Source organism: Cyanistes caeruleus, chromosome 7 (assembly GCF_971803275.1).
Source record: "Cyanistes caeruleus chromosome 7, bCyaCae1.hap1.1, whole genome shotgun sequence".
In the NCBI taxonomy this organism is placed as follows: domain Eukaryota; kingdom Metazoa; phylum Chordata; class Aves; order Passeriformes; family Paridae; genus Cyanistes; species Cyanistes caeruleus.
The window spans coordinates 24,879,679-24,895,728 of record NC_141707.1 but is presented as its reverse complement, the minus strand read 5'-3'; the positions used below and the strand labels follow the sequence as shown (position 1 = coordinate 24,895,728).

Genomic DNA, 16,050 nt, shown 5'->3' with positions numbered 1-16,050 from the left:
ACAAAGCTATACACACAAAGTTGAATTTACCTCTACAAAACTGTAGCTTTAAGCTCACTTGAAGTGCCTCATCCATCCATGTATCTTTTAATATGATTAATTATTATTTTATAATGATTGTCATTGAATTTATACCTCAGTAGCCTTTCTCCCCCTTACCTACATAATAAAATGTCATCTTTACCTGTAACACTTATTCTGGGGGAGGTAGAGAAGGTTAGTGAAGAAAAATTGTGGGGTAAATAAATTCAAAAGTAATCCAAGGGCGGGTTTGTTTGTCTTTTTTTTTTTTTTTTTTGCTAATCTTTCTCAATTGTCTTTGGATATAGCAGCTGAAAATATGTAGTGAAAGGGTTAAGTCGGCATGAAAGAATTCATTTCCACTTTAATGACCTAGCCTTGCTGGGTTAGGACGATGGGGAACATGCTTCTGACTTGTACTCCTATTGCCAATTAACACCTCCTATAACAGGTTGCCTCAGCTAGTCATTGAAGCAGAGGCAGTAGAAATAGTTTACATGCAGCTTGTTTTTCACACTAGTTGTTTAATACTCACAAAATTAAACTATTAAAAGGTTCTTTCTTAGCTTACTGGGAAAGAAATAAAACATGATAGCAGTCATTGTTTGCTCATGTGTCCTGTGCTTGTTCCTAAATTGTTCCAGTTACAAAAATAAATAGAAGTAGTAATGATTCTTATATTTTACACAGTAATATGTTTGGTGCATTAAAGCTGAGATGTGCTTTACAGCACTTAAGTTGTCTGCCTTTGGATTTTTATTACAGTTGCCCCTGCAAAATTGAGTTTCTTTGAAACAGCTATGCTGCATTTCAAATCACCTTCTGTGCTATTAGCATGAAACCAGAGCAGTGTTTAAGATCCATTTAAACAATGGAAAGTTATATCCATTTATGGAATATATCTCAGTTCCTTGTGTAATTAATCAAGTCTACTTTCTATACCTATTTGAATAAATTTAAAATAGTACAAATAAAGAGCAGTGCTCTAAAATGACACTTTAGTTCACATTTAATAATAAAATTGGCTAAATAATTTATATTGGTTCACACTAAGAGAAAGGTGAAGTAATATACCTAAAAGTGTTAACAAATTTGCTAAAAGGCCCAAGTAGGTAACACTTCAAGGCGTTAGTTTTTATCATGTAAGAATGGCAAATGCCTTTAACACTTCGTCAACAGGGGCTACCCAAGTAAAGGACTCCTTTTTTTATATTGGATCATCTCTTTAACTATTTGAAACAAAAATAGTAACATCCATCATTTAATATTACGATGTAATTTTCTGAGCATAACTTGCATGTGGTTCCTTTTCCCTTACAAGTCTTACTAAAAAAAAAAAAAAAAAATATTTGAACAGCGGTAACTTAATTTTAATTTTATATTTGGAATTCTGCCATTCTAAACAAAAACAATCCTGAGGCTTGGCTGGGTTTTATGAGGTGGCCATCCGGCAGCTCATTTCATGACTGGAAGCAAAGAAGGAGCATCAATTTTTCAGTAACACATAACAGTATTTTTTACAGCAATTTTTTAATTTTAATAATTACTGTATCCAGCTTATACATGCATAGTTGGGAAAAAGAATGTTCAGTATTTCTTTCAGTTTCCAAATCTAATTTTTCCCCAATTCTCCAAGAAATAACTCAATAAAGCTGTAGGTATGCAATATTCACTGTTTTGCAGTGAGATGGACAGTCTTCTAAAACTATGCATTGAGATAGCTGTCCTTTGAATATGGTAACGTAGCCAAAAATACCAGCAGCTCTTTTGCATTGCAGACACAAACGCTTTCTTGTCTGGGTTCCTGATACCAGTTAATTTAATTTGGTGCTCTGCTTCGTAAGGATGGTGCTTCTTTGTTAAAGTTGGCAGGCAGTGAAGTTTATGAACAGTGGTAATAGCACATGCTGTGGAGGGTCAGTGTAAAATATTTGCCTCCATGTAGAGATTAGCTAATAAAATCTTTCTTCTTCTTTGCTTGATGAAAGAAATGCATAAACTTTTGTGAAAGACTACTAGAAACAGGCCAAAGAGATCTCAAAACACGTAACTCATAGCTGGCTCCCACATACTGTGTAACTAACACGCAGAAGCTGGGGCTGTCACTCCAGGGCTGTGTTAGATTATCAGCCATTTGTGGAAAAGGAGGTGATCAGAGATGGAAGAAATTGGTTCCAGTTTCCAAATGTCTCTGTTTTCAAATCTAAAGTCAAGTAAACTACTTGGAAGTTCCATTTGACTTTATCTATTAAATCTTTGAGGGTTTAGCATTTCCTATAGAAATACGAATGTGTGCTTATAGTATTTTATGTTGCAGTTTATCTTAAGTAGAAAAATAATATGAAACTTGACTTATGCATCATTTCCTCCTCAAAATTCCTGAATTTCAGTACTCTTTCAAGCAGTTTATTGTAATTGATATTCAGAACAAAGGAAGGAATATTAACATGAAAAATTAATACACATAATTTGTACGGTGCCATGAGGGCTTCAATTTTTCCATAATCTACCTAATAATTAAAATCTAGAAGAAGAACAGAGCAGACAGAAAGGAGATAGGTCACACAAACAAGCATCAGTGACCAAGGAAATACTTGGTATGTGCTGTGTATTTATAAGATGACTGAGCATTAACAAACCCGTCTTGTATACTACCATTAGCTAATTTTTACAAGTTAGCTAAATTGGTTGAACTGAACGGTAAGAGTGGAAACTCATGTTTGGTATTTTTTCTGTGTCATGTATGTGCTTAAATTGAAGTAGTGAAGTATGCAGTTGATACCTCCTAATCCTTAATGTGGTCATTTTTATATATAATTAAGCACATTTAGTATGTAAAATCCTTCACAGTGAATACTATGGCTTTAAAAAAAATAGCAAAAGTTAATCAAGTTGGTTTACACTGATGAAGAATTCCTTTATGAATTAGCAGGGTTTCCTGTGCTGAAAGTAAATTGTTGACTATGGGCACTGGCAACAGGAATTCAATGTAAGTTTGGAAAAAAAAACAGGTTTATTTCATAGAATGTCTAAAGATTTGATGAAATTTCATATTAAGTATCCCCTCTTCTGCACCATCATCAAGGTAAATGAGCATTTGGATTCTCCAAGGAATATAGAAATTACAAGGAAATATTAGGAACACCTGCTTTAGTTCCCACCTTCACTTAAATGAAGGTGATTCATTTGCCTTCTTATAGAAACAAAATGTATTGTTTGTCTTTGTTTCCTTCCTGTAAGTGGTGAATGTACTGACTGATGCTAAAATGAGAAAAGTTTTGAAGAACAAGGTTTTATAAGTAGAGGGCACAGGCATCTATATAGGGGACAGAGCTGTGATTAATGCCTCAGCTGCAGGACAGGTGTCAGTGTGATTTTAACAGACACTAGGAAATCCCCGGAGGAGAGCTCATCCAAGAGCCATAGTCTATGGAGTAAGCTTCAGTTCAGGCTCCTGTTTTTGAGAAGCTACTCTCAGTAAAATAGGGAGATTAGCTTTCCAGAAATCATGGAACCATTTGTGCTAATCTGGGGGAGATTTTTATTACACTGTTCTTTATTTTAAAAATTACTGAATGGGATGGTTGCTTACAGTGGAATGTTAAAATCTGGAACAAATGTAGGATGCATTTGGTGATCACCACATGGATATTATGGTTCTTCTTCCCTTCAGACCATCTCTGGTCTAGAACTGGTGGAAAATTGGGAGAGCGTAGTGTATTAAAAAAGGGGTTTGTTAACAAACTAGTAAGTTACTTTTAAAATTAAAACTCAACTTACCTTGGCTTTTTTCTTTGCATTAATTAAATGGAAACATGAGTCTATGCTTTCCAAATTCTAAATGAACTTCCAAGACTTAAAGCAGGAGAGAGAGAGTTTAAAAAGTAAACTGACATGTTTATGGAGAAAAACATGGGAACAGCACTACAAAATGATTGGGCATTTGAACCTTTGCCAGTCAAACAATTTAATTGCAGAAAATTTGGGATAAGTAATGCAGGTGCTCTGCCCATCTGGTTCTGGGAAATATTCTGAAGAACTGCTTATAGTTTTTCAGTGTGAGTGCTAGAGGAGCACTTCTCCACTGGAGCATCTTACTATTGGGCTTGGGCTAGCACTAGGCCAGGGAAATACTTGATGAAGGGGTGGAGTTGATAAAAAATGGACCTTTGGTGAGAATACTATGGAAGGTGAAAAGCAGGGAAACCTGCTGGAAGATTGCTGATGAAAAAGCTGAAGTGACAGAACTAGGAGTGAGTAGTAAGAAGTGAGGAAGGGCAAACATCAAGAGATGATGGTCAGCAGTATCAAAGTTGGAAACAGAGGTTTGAAGCTGTTAGGAAGTGGATGTGGTTGACAGATGCGTGTGTATATGTGAGTTTCAAAATACAAAGATTGGATTCATAATATAAAGATTGGATGTAGAACTCATAGATTGATTGACTTTAGCGGGGAAAGATCCACAGCTGAATTTTCTTACTGTCTTTAAAGCTTTATTCTGAAGACTGATGTTTTTCTGTTTGTGTAAAAATCAAAGTGATTACAAAATGTAGAAAGGGTAATTCCTGTATACATGTTATGTGTTGTTTAGTTAAGTATCTGGTTTTATCTTCAGGAGGTAATGGCTTGTGTGGATTGCTATGTCTTGTTTGATGTCATGTGGATGAATGTTGGTTGAATTTTTTCACTTAAAGTGAAAAATTAAGAATTTATTCAATTTTTCCCCCCAATTTTGCTTAGAACTGTGGAATCAATGTTCTAAATCTATGAAGTGTTTTTGTAAAGGCACCATTTTTCCTCTTTTAGCTTGATGTGGAGTACCTTTTTTTTTTTCCATAGTTGCTTTGTTGCTCTTCTAAGTTTGCATCACCTCATGCAGAAGTAAGCTGTCATTTCAGTGGAAATTTGGTAATAAAGTAATGAATGTGCTGTTAATTTGCTGTAATGAGGTACGCTGATATGAAATTCTGTATATAACAGCAATATTTCTCTTGTTCCTCAAGAAAGGGACATTTAAACTGCTGCCTCCTGTGTTTTTCAATTTCAACAGTACACAGAACCTGTTTCAACCAATCATTCACACCTGGGACAGTTGTGCTAATTTTTGAATAACTACTCATAAGGCAAAGAGCAAAGTATTTTGTTCACAGCTTTTCCACCTAGGGATCAGAGGTCCGTTTTTTCTCTCACTGTACCAGTGTATCTGCAAAGTACTCCCATAGCCTTTATCTGCAAGTCCTCTTTAGCTGAAAGCTGATGAAGCAAAGGGAAATTGCTGTTTGTGTTGGTGCCAGTTAATCATGCTAGCCCAGCAGCATTTACATTCACACCACTGTAAGAAACACATAGTTAATTGGAGAACTGGCCATATTTTACAGCTGACGAAGGTTAGCATTGCAGCAAGGCTGACTAATGGAAACTTACCTGACTCTTAGCCTGAATGGCTTGTAACAGGTTTGTATCCAGTGTAACACTTGCCTGCTTTATATTTGACTGGCTCTAAAGGTTGCTCTTTAGACTGTGTTATTTGGAGTGGGGGGGTGACAGGATGATGGCTGAGTGACCTATTACAAAATAATTTTAGTGACAGAAGGTGCTGTAAAGAAGGGTTTGGGGACTGGGTGTGCATTTTTTTGTTTTGTTTGTAACAACTACATTAACCCATGAAGTCACAATTACATATGGATTTTTCTATAAGTTTTGCAATATGCAAAACGAAAGAAAATATTTAGAAACAACAGAATAACAATGCTGGTGAAAATAATTGTTTATTCTTTTTATAGGGGCCACCGACAGATGCTCCTGCAGTTGACACAGCGGAACAGGTTTATATCTCTTCCCTTGCACTGCTGAAAGTAAGTGTTCTGTGTACATACCATGTCTGATATAATGTAATACTGGAGCTAGAGCACCTGGCAGTGGTCCTAATGGACTTGTCTTGCCTATGTGCTGGCCAGACATATTAAAAATAAATTAATGCTCATTGGAACCCTCAGAAACTAATTTTAATTAGTTGTCTTTTGTTGGCTTTGTTTTACTATTTTATAGTATGTTACAGTTTCCAAAAGTGCTACAAGTTGCAAACTAGCTAGAGATCTACAAAGGCTGAAAAAACTACCTCAAATCAAACTTGAACCTTCTGTTAAACATGTGGTGTCGTTTGGTCTTAATTCCAGATGTTGAAGCATGGTCGTGCTGGTGTCCCTATGGAAGTTATGGGTCTGATGCTTGGGGAATTTGTTGATGATTATACTGTGAGAGTGATTGATGTTTTTGCAATGCCACAGTCTGGAACGGTGAGTTTTTTATATCTAGACCTTGATAATTTTATTTGCTTGTTTGTTTTTTTTTCCTTAGGGTAAATTTATTTTTAAAAAACTTTTTGTGCTTTATCTCATTGACACAATTTGAAAGTATAAGTTGTGAGTTATAATACAAATAAGTCTAATGGTTAAAGGGTTTCAGTAAAAAAAATATGTAGTCAAAACTTGTTTAGTGAAGGCTGGTGCTTAAGTGTGTATATCAATATATGCAGATATTATGTCTTTTTTATGTGGAAATATAGTGGTATAACATGACTAGTAAGACTTACAAATTCATAACTTTCAGAACTCATATTCTATGAGCCAGCAGAAAGATTCAAAATGTAAAAGGTTTGATTAGAAGTGTATCGTGCCCTTAATTATGATGGTGCTATATACTTCGAACTTTCTTTGACAGATCTTAGTTGCATGTGTCTTAAATGGTACTTCTGTGATTTGAAAAAAAATATGTATTTAGATTTTGAGTAAGAATATCCATTTTATGAACAGATTAAAGTGACAAAGAGTCAAGGAGCATAATTGGATTTTATGATGCTTTATTTTCTCTAATTAGAATGAAATGTTCTTAAAACAAGCATGGGATGATTCCTTTGTAACTCAGAGCTGCACCCCATGAAATTTTCAAATTCTTTTGTCCTGAGTTTATTCTATACATGTGCATAATACAAAATTCTGCAAAAAGCCAATATGTTATATTTATCTTGAATATAACGTGTAGAGCTGAACTTGGAACAAACAACACGCCACTGTTTGCAGACCAAACAGAGGAGAAAAAGGTGAATTTCTATGCCTATTTAATCATGTTTACTCATAGTAAAGATTACTTAAATAGCAATTCAAAATAAACTATTAATAATCATTTAGCATTTTAAAAATCACATTGAAATACATTTCTAAAAATTATGTTTTGTGTTTAAGGGTGTTCTGTCATGTAGTACTAAAGTATTCAGGTTGCTTTTTTAAACAGATGCTTATGAATATTTTTGTTTGTGTGAAGTTACAAGTTAAAAGATATTATTGCTTCATGTACAACTACTATGATTTTTGTCTGTCTTTTAAATCAGGGTGTCAGTGTGGAGGCAGTTGATCCTGTATTTCAGGCAAAAATGTTGGATATGCTGAAACAGACGGGAAGGTAAGTCACTCTAAAGAGGGCTGACAGAAACAAGTACTCCTTCCATGGTTTTTAGAAGAAATGCCTGGCTTTCTGCAAAACTAGTGATCTAAGAGCTATTAATAATACTTAAAAATAAATAATTGCCCCAGAAGTTGGGTGAGTAACATAGCATGTAATTCAGTCTCCCTCATGCATTTAAATTGTCAGGAGATTGTCACTCCTGTTAAACCTACAGCTTTGATTATCGCCCAGAAAGATTAGAATGCTGCTCAGATTAGCATAGGCGATTACTACACAGCACCTGCTTAAAAGATTGTTTTTTTTGTTTAACCCTTTAAATAAAATTTTATATTTTTTTTAAGTTATAGCTTATTCATGAGAAATTTTAATGAAAAGAAAGGGAAAATAATTTTGCAAAAGATCCGAGTATTTAAACAAATTTTTATTTCACTCCTACCTCTCAACAGTTGTCGTCTGCTTGCTCAAATTCTTTTACTGTGGGAAAAACTTCAAAATTAATGTTAGCAAAAGGCTCAGCAGCTGAACAGAACAGTGCAAATTGCTTTTTGACTGAGTTCCTAGTTCTACTGCTGGTTTAATTGATATTTAATCCTTTCCCACCGTTGGTTCCCGTTGTCCATGACTGAAATGGACTTTCTGCCGTGAAAATTCAACCTTCGACGCCAAGGAGTTAAAGAGTAGATATTTACTCGAGTGCTGAAAGGGTAAAAACTGGTTCAGGGAAGGTGTGGTAACAGGGTGAAAAACTGAAAGCATGATCTACCACTGCTAATGTGTATCTCTTAATGATAGCCTTCTTTTGTCGCATTTATTCATGTCCATGTTTTCACCATAGTATGGTGAGTCATTTAAATATTACTAATGATGTTTTTTTTGCAGCTCATTCTAATTTATGCCCTGATCTGTTCCTATTTCTTCTTGTGATAAGTGTTTATATTTTTAAAAATATCAGTGTCCTCTTTGTTTCAGACCTGAGATGGTAGTTGGTTGGTATCACAGTCATCCTGGCTTTGGCTGTTGGTTGTCTGGTGTAGATATTAATACTCAGCAGAGCTTTGAAGCCTTATCAGAAAGAGCTGTTGCTGTGGTGGTGGATCCCATTCAGAGTGTAAAAGGAAAGGTATAGTAGACTTGCTTTTTATTTTTAAGGTACTTCAGTAAGATTTAATACAGAAGCACTGTAAATATGTGTAAGTACTTGATTATTGGAGGCCCATACTGTATAAAAAAAAAATAAAACAAAAATTCATCGTAAATGAAAAGATCACTTCCAGTTCTGCATCTTAGATAAGTAGTCATTAAACAGGCTGGAAGTCTTTGACATTGTCAGTACACGTAACCAGTCATAATCCTCTCTTAATATTTTCCTATTCAGGTGTCACTCAACAGGTTTACAACTAATAATCCAAGTATATATTGTTTTATATATTACATTTTAGCTACAAAATCTGAGATCAATTACTAACTGATTGGAGTAGGTTCAGCCCCTTAACATGGGTACTAAGAATGCATTGATTTGCAGGCGTTGCATATGATGATTTTTATTAAAATTCCTATTCCAAATGTTTTGAGCAATAAAACTTTACAGAGGAGTTGATATCAAGCATTTGCATTTTTGAGAAGTGTGCAGATAAATGATTAAGTACGTTAAATTATTATGAAAAGAGATTAACTTGCAAAGCATATTGGGTTATAGTTGTCCTTTGTTGAAATCTCTTTTGTTCTTGTTTAGTTCTCTTTTTATTTCTTTCTAGCCCCATATGCCATTTTCCTATTTCCTGCCTCATGACAGCAGGGAGCAGCTCTATTATCACCTTCACAGAGCTGTCTGCAAATGTGAGAGGCAATTCGATTTTGCTCAACCACAGGGAGAGTGGATTAGAAAAACTACAGAACGTACAGAAATTGGCTAGGTGGTTTACTGCTTTAAAATACTGCTGAGGTGTTTTGTTTGAGCATGCACTCCCATTGTATTGTGGAATAATTATTGAAATGCGTCATGGTATATATGGATGATGTTCATGTAAATTTATAAATATTTTAAAAGTGTTCATCTTCTATAAAACTGTAGTATCCTATTTCCTGTGAGGCATATCTTATTAAAGATACCAAACACTATGGGTTCTCTTAATTTCACAGCAAAGTCTTCTGAAGCTACAGTTGCGTTTTCAGTTGTTGGTTTTTTTTCTTTCAATTCTGAATTTTATAGCAAATACATTTATGTAACAGGCAATTGAAAAATTATTAGCTTCTGGTTCTTTGGAAGGTATTAGACATCTGTATAAATTTTGTTCCTTTTTAAATTGCTTAAAGAGTAGAAGAAAATACAGGTAATCTTGGCTGGGAGGGAAAGATGTAGTAGAACACTTCATTATTCCTAAGTTATTTTTCCTAGAACTTTTCTCACTCCAATATAAATGTTGAAATAGGATTCTTTTTGTTTTGTCAAAATATAATTGTCAAGAGTATTACTAGTAATTAATTTAGACCTCACTAGCTATTAAATCTATTAAGAAGAAAAGCCTCCCAAGAAGTCACACTGCTGTTATAACACACTTGCTCACTAAGTATTTCTTTTTAAAATATTTTTATTGCCAGTGTTGTTTGACATAGATGTCTATCTTTGAGATCCTTGAGATCTTCAATATAGTAATCTTTGGCATATTTATTTTGAACGTGAATAAATTTTTTGTCCATCTAAGCATTTCTCAGTTACAGCTGCTCTTACGGCATTGCTGCCAGTACTTGAGATTACTGGAAGTCTTGTAATGTTTGTTTTTCATACACGCTTTTAGCTGCTACAGTCAGATTAAATTACGTTCTCAGGTTTCACGTTAAAAAAAATTTACATCTGTCATGTTTCTGGCAAGTGCATCCTTTAAAGCATAGAAATAAAAAGAATCTCCCAAATTATGAATACCACTTGTAATTAACTTCTTGATTTGGAAGATGTGGAATGTGTTCGAGTTTTATGATCCTGGTTGGCAAGATCACTTACACGAAAATGTGTTTGGATTTTAGATGAACTAAGAGAAGAACAGATATATTAGAGTTCAAGGGGGTTTCTTAGGTCAAGTTTCAGTGCTTCATGTGCCTGGCTAACTTATGACACCCAGAGCTTCATCGTGTGCTACAGAGCTCAAGCTCAGCCTATTTCAGGAAAGTATCTGCATTTTCCAGCACCAGCAAATGAAGAACCACTTTCAGAGGTAATTTTGCTGGTGTAGTAACCACTATACTGATTGGGCTTTAGCTACATGAGTCCAAGGTCATTACTTATTTTACCTTATACTCCCTGGACTCTCTGGCAAAAAAATACAGTGAATGTGTGGCTTAGAAGATTTTAATATGGCATGTTTTGTCTGAGATTAGATGTATTTAAAAGCAAAGCCCAAAATAACACATTAGCTGATTTTAAAGCTGCCTCAGGGCAGGTCCATGCCCATATAAATTGCCATAGTTTATGGTCACTGAAGCAGTCATGCTTGTGCTAGTGAAGAATAACTGGGGCAGAGGTTATTTTCATGTGTCAGGAAGTTGCAGTGAATTCTGATGAGGAACCTCAGGTTCACCTTGACTAGCTAAAACATTAAAAAGCAGTTTGTCCTGAACGAAAATGAAAACTTGTTCTTTGTTAACTGCCTTGTCTCCATACATGTTTTCTACGTAGCTCAGGGATGTATGATGGCAGTTTAAAAATAAGTGTACCTGTAATTCTCGTCGGTCAGAAAAAACAAACCAGTCATTTTATGTCTTAAAGCCAATGAGCAAAATAAACCCCTCGTAGAGATCTGTGGATTGAATGCCAACAGCTATAATGACCACTTTGGGACTGGGATATTTTTGCATAAATGTAGTAAGACACATGAAGGACAAGTAATTCTCTACATACATATTCTTTCACACAAAGTATGTTTTTTTTCATGACTGTGTACCATATTTTGCAATATTTAAGCTAATAGTGCTCTAGTTGTCTGTAAAATAAACTTGCAGCATAGCAGTGAGTTTTAAATGAAGGTTAGTAGTCTCAGAACCCAGAGAGGAAAAGCTTTGTTTTGACTTGTTTTTTAAGCTTGATTTCTGTTAATGAAGTCAAAGTAAACATGCTGAAATATGGTCAGTGGGAAAACCTGGCTACCTATTGTTTAATTTTATACTTATAAATTTTTCTTTTATCCCTTCCAGTTTTCCAATCTGTGCAATGGGAGCTGTAATACATATTTAGAATATTCCACAGAAGCAGCAATTTCATTAAAGATCTGGAATAAAGCTAAATATTGACATTTCATATTTATTTCCAACATACACTTTGAAATGTCTGTACAGAGAACCATAAACCTTTGCCAAATGTTAAAAATAAGTGTGTTTTTTTGGACCTTAACTTAGCAGCTGTTCATCACCTCTTAAGGAAAATATAACTACACCAAACCCACTGTAACATAGTATCTTTAACTCCAAAAGCATTACCTTACTGTGTTGCACTCGCTGTATTGTTAAATTAATAATAATAAAAAAAAAGGTGGTTTTCTTCTTTGAACTGTTTTAAACTTTGGATCTTCATTATAACAAAGTCATCATTTAAAATTATTTGTTCTTATTCTCATAGTTAACTGGTTTCCCTTGATTAATAATTGCTTGCATAAGGATCGATAAAATATTGAAAATTGTCAGAAGTCCATTTTGTACATCTGAGAAGCTTGTTGGTATTTGTGGTGTTTAGCAGGATTGGTTGCAAAACCTCTTACTAATACAGCAAACTTTCATTTCTTTTAAGCCATATTTTTTCCTAGCAAGGCACTGTCAGAAGTATTTGTAGGAAGATCTGTTGATTTTTGGAAAAATTCTTTTTTTTAATTGTTTGCTGAGGAAAATAGTTGTCTTTGCAATAACTTTTTTATAAATTCTGTTTCATTTACTTCAGACAGATGAAAGCAAATATCCTATGCATCCTAATCTTGTGCTTAAACCAGATCATGCCATGTTCATAAGAGGATTTTGCTGTGGTACTTTATCCTTATCTTGAACTCATTCAGATGGTAAAGAAAATAAATATGTACATATGGATAGCTGGGTAAATCAAAGTCATCCTAGTTGACAATGATCTCTGTAGATCATGTAGCCCAACTTCGTGCTGAGCACAGTTTCAACATTGAGTTCAGATCAGCTCACTTAGTGTTTTGTCCGCTTGAGTCTTGAGATTCAACAGCCTCATAGCAATTCCTGTTCCAGTATTTTCTTTTTCTTGCAGCTGGCTTTTTACTGTTGTATGCATGTGGTCAGTAGCTCCTTTTTTCAGTTTATTACTACTGTCTCCTGTCACATATATCATTGAAGAACCTTGTTCTGTGGTCCAAGCAACCTCTTCGAGAATTAGGTTTTTTTACTTCAAAATAGTCAGAATGTGGGCTGTAGTCTGAAATAATTTTGTGCATGCAGTCTGGTAGTTGAAAATTACTTTCTTTTGTTCAACTTACAAGATCTTTAGAATTTTATTCTAAAAGGAGTAAAAAGGATGTTGAACTTTATTGTTTGTTATTTTAGTAATTTTTGAAGTATGAAAAACATTGCTCTTCTCATGCTGGATGGAGAGAAAGATACATGCTGGTTTTATTCTCTTTATACAAATGAAGACCCTGAGGAGAGCTAGAAGACTTGTTTTAGCCATCTCTTTCCCCTTTTTTGTCCATTGATACTTGAAAGTCTAAGTGGCAACCTGTGTGTAATTAATGATGTATATGAGCATTATGGGTTTGTTAATACCTGTTTTCATTTTTTTTACTCTTCAGAGTGATAGATCGTCATTTTGTTGACTGCTGACTATAAAAATAATGATTTGGAAGTAGTTTTGATCTCTTTTGCCACTGTTATGTTCTAGTTTAAATTAATTGTCTGTATATTACACCGTTTCAGATTGGTGACTTCTGTTTTTGTGCTGCAAATCTTCCCAGTTTATCAAGACAAATATGTGTGTGAATGGTTTCATAATTTGGTAGTTAATTGTTAGTCTAAAACACTGAAACCAGTAGCAGATAATGATTTAATGATTAATTTCCTGAATATTGGAATTACCATCTAGCTTCAAGATTTTTTCAGTTGAAGATGTTTTACACCAACTTTTAGAAAGCTTGCCTGGTTTTAAACCTCTATTCTTCTATCAAACTGCTATTTTTCCTTTGAACTTGCCTTTTTCCCTTCTTTGTTTGACTTGAATTGACTATGGGATTTAAAGAGACTTTTTTTTTTAAGAAGGCAGAAAAAGAGCAATCCTTGAAATGAGATGTGTGGAGACACCAGTGTAATGCCTGAAATTTAAAATAGCCCATTTAGAATTATGTTTGTGAGAAGTGTAAACAGATTGGAGCCACATAACAAGACTTCTTTAATATACCAAACTTCTCCTCCCCACTTCATGCACCTGTCTTGATCTTTGCCTTAGTAAGTCTTCCCTAGACACAAGTGAATTCAACAGTCTTTAGGGTACAATTAAAAATAAGTAACACAGTTTAAATTAGCAATTAAAAACAACTAAACAAAACAATAAATTGTATTGTCACTACTTTGGAGACCTCTCTGTTTATTGTGAATTGTTATGCAGATAGCATTTAGAAGAAAATGTATTTTAAAATATGATGCCTACAATTTTGCCAGAATCTTTTATACCTGGAACAACTTCCATTGTTAGAACTGGATTTGCTAATACTTTTCTATTTTAAATGGAAGAAATTCTAAAATGGATAACATAACTGCAGAATGTAATTTTGATTGACATATCAAGATTACATTTCTGAACAAAGTGCACAGTGTATAGTACATCTAGATAGTCTCATAGTACTCTGCTAATTCTTGCCATTGACTGGACAGAAACATCATTGTTTGATCTAGGGAAGAGCCAAGTTTCAATGGGAGCCTGATTTGGAGAGTAAGGAAGCTTTATGTTTGTGCTGGTTTGATCACTGTTGATTCAGTAAAGACTAATGTTCTTTTGCCTGGAGAATCATATTTGTAGGAGATGAACTGTGTCTGCAGTGTGGGCCACTTGGCACTTTCAATTCAGGCTGTGTAAACTGAGGCAGAAAATACCTAGTTTTATTACTGCCAGCACACCGCAATGTTTTGTTACATTTTCTTGAGTGGTTGTGCACAGCCAGATTTATATATTTTGCCTATTTTACCTCCTGTTTTCTTTAATGGAGTATTGAAATTGTTAATGTCAATCCTAATGTTCCAAACTTTGTTATGTAATGTCCTTTGGACTTGGATTTAATTAAGTAATGTATGTTTACCTATTAAACCATTTACATAGGTTACTTGAGTTCATGCCCTTCCCTAAAACAGAAAGTTCCAAGCCTTCATTGAAAAGTATTAAATGTTTAATTTCCTTTTGCTGTGGTGGATGTAGAATAGTCCATTTATCCTCATTAAGGCATATAGCTTTAAAACTTGTGGCTCAGCTACATGGGAGTTATGGATGCATGCCCTCACTTGTCAAGATAAATGTATTATGCTGTAGTTCTCTTCCCCTTCCAGTATGGATATTGAAGTTGTACTGCAGATTTGACCACAAGTAAATAATTCTCCAAGGATAGAGAAGGAAAATGCACATACTCCTAGGAATATGTTTTCAAGAGCTAAAATTGACATTTTATAAATAATTTCCATGTTGGAAACTTCAAACTCACAATCACAGCAATTCAGTGATATGCATTTGGCATGAGTCAGTTTCAGTTCTTAGTGCTTTTCATTGGAAATGGCATAAAAAGTACAATTTCTTTGAATTTTTTATGTTGTGGGCTTGCAGGGGACAGAAGATGTTCTTCACTTGTAGTTGTCTAACAGTGCATGGCAGCATAAATAACGAAATGGTCATAAACCTGAGCTGCACTTCTCTGGTCACGTGTTCCATTTCATTTTTAAAGATTCTAGAAACAAACTAAGCAGTTGATAACAGGTCAGTTGCAGGTGATAAAAGAGATTTTAGATGGGACATTACTTCATTTTCCACACCTGGCATAACCACACTCAATCTTTTGCAGTTGTCTTTAAGCACTGGTATGTTTGTTCATAAACATACAGTATAAACAATACATCGCTATTTGAATTCCAGGGACACAATGCTTTTTTAAAGATAGTCACCATATGCCATAGATTCTTCACTGGAAAAATATTATTGTTAGATTTTTTTAAAATTTAAGCAATAAAGGCTGACTTACACCTAACTGAAGTTTACCACTAAAATATAGTGAGACTTGAAAAACAGAACTATTTCATTCAGTACTGTCTGGAAATTTAGTATTGGAAGGATATAAGAATCAAATGTGTAAAGTACTCTTGAATTAATCCTTTTTATTTTTTTTTTTGATACCCCACAAAGTTATGAAGACTGTTTTAGAAAAACTGATAATATTCAATTGTTACCATTATCTGATAGTAAGAAACTAAAGAGTGATAGCATTCACACTTTCAGGAGAAGCTAAAAGAAGTCTGGCTACTAAATAACCTAAATTTTAATCAAGTCATTACTTTTAATAACTGTGTGGAGACTATAAGAGACCAGATTTTTGTCTAGCT

The 16,050-nt window shown here is 34.4% G+C and overlaps 1 protein-coding gene across 2 annotated transcripts in view; it reads left to right on the top strand.

Annotated features, from left to right (window-relative positions):
• PSMD14 (proteasome 26S subunit, non-ATPase 14) overlaps positions 1-16,050 on the top strand; it is a 46,182-nt gene that overhangs the window by 16,494 nt on the left and 13,638 nt on the right. For both annotated transcript variants that reach the window (XM_023931118.2, XM_023931117.2), the window contains 4 exons: positions 5,805-5,876; positions 6,198-6,317; positions 7,409-7,479; positions 8,452-8,602. In XM_023931118.2, the coding sequence (XP_023786886.1) occupies positions 5,805-5,876; positions 6,198-6,317; positions 7,409-7,479; positions 8,452-8,602 (414 nt within the window). The remainder of the gene's footprint in view (positions 1-5,804; positions 5,877-6,197; positions 6,318-7,408; positions 7,480-8,451; positions 8,603-16,050) is intronic.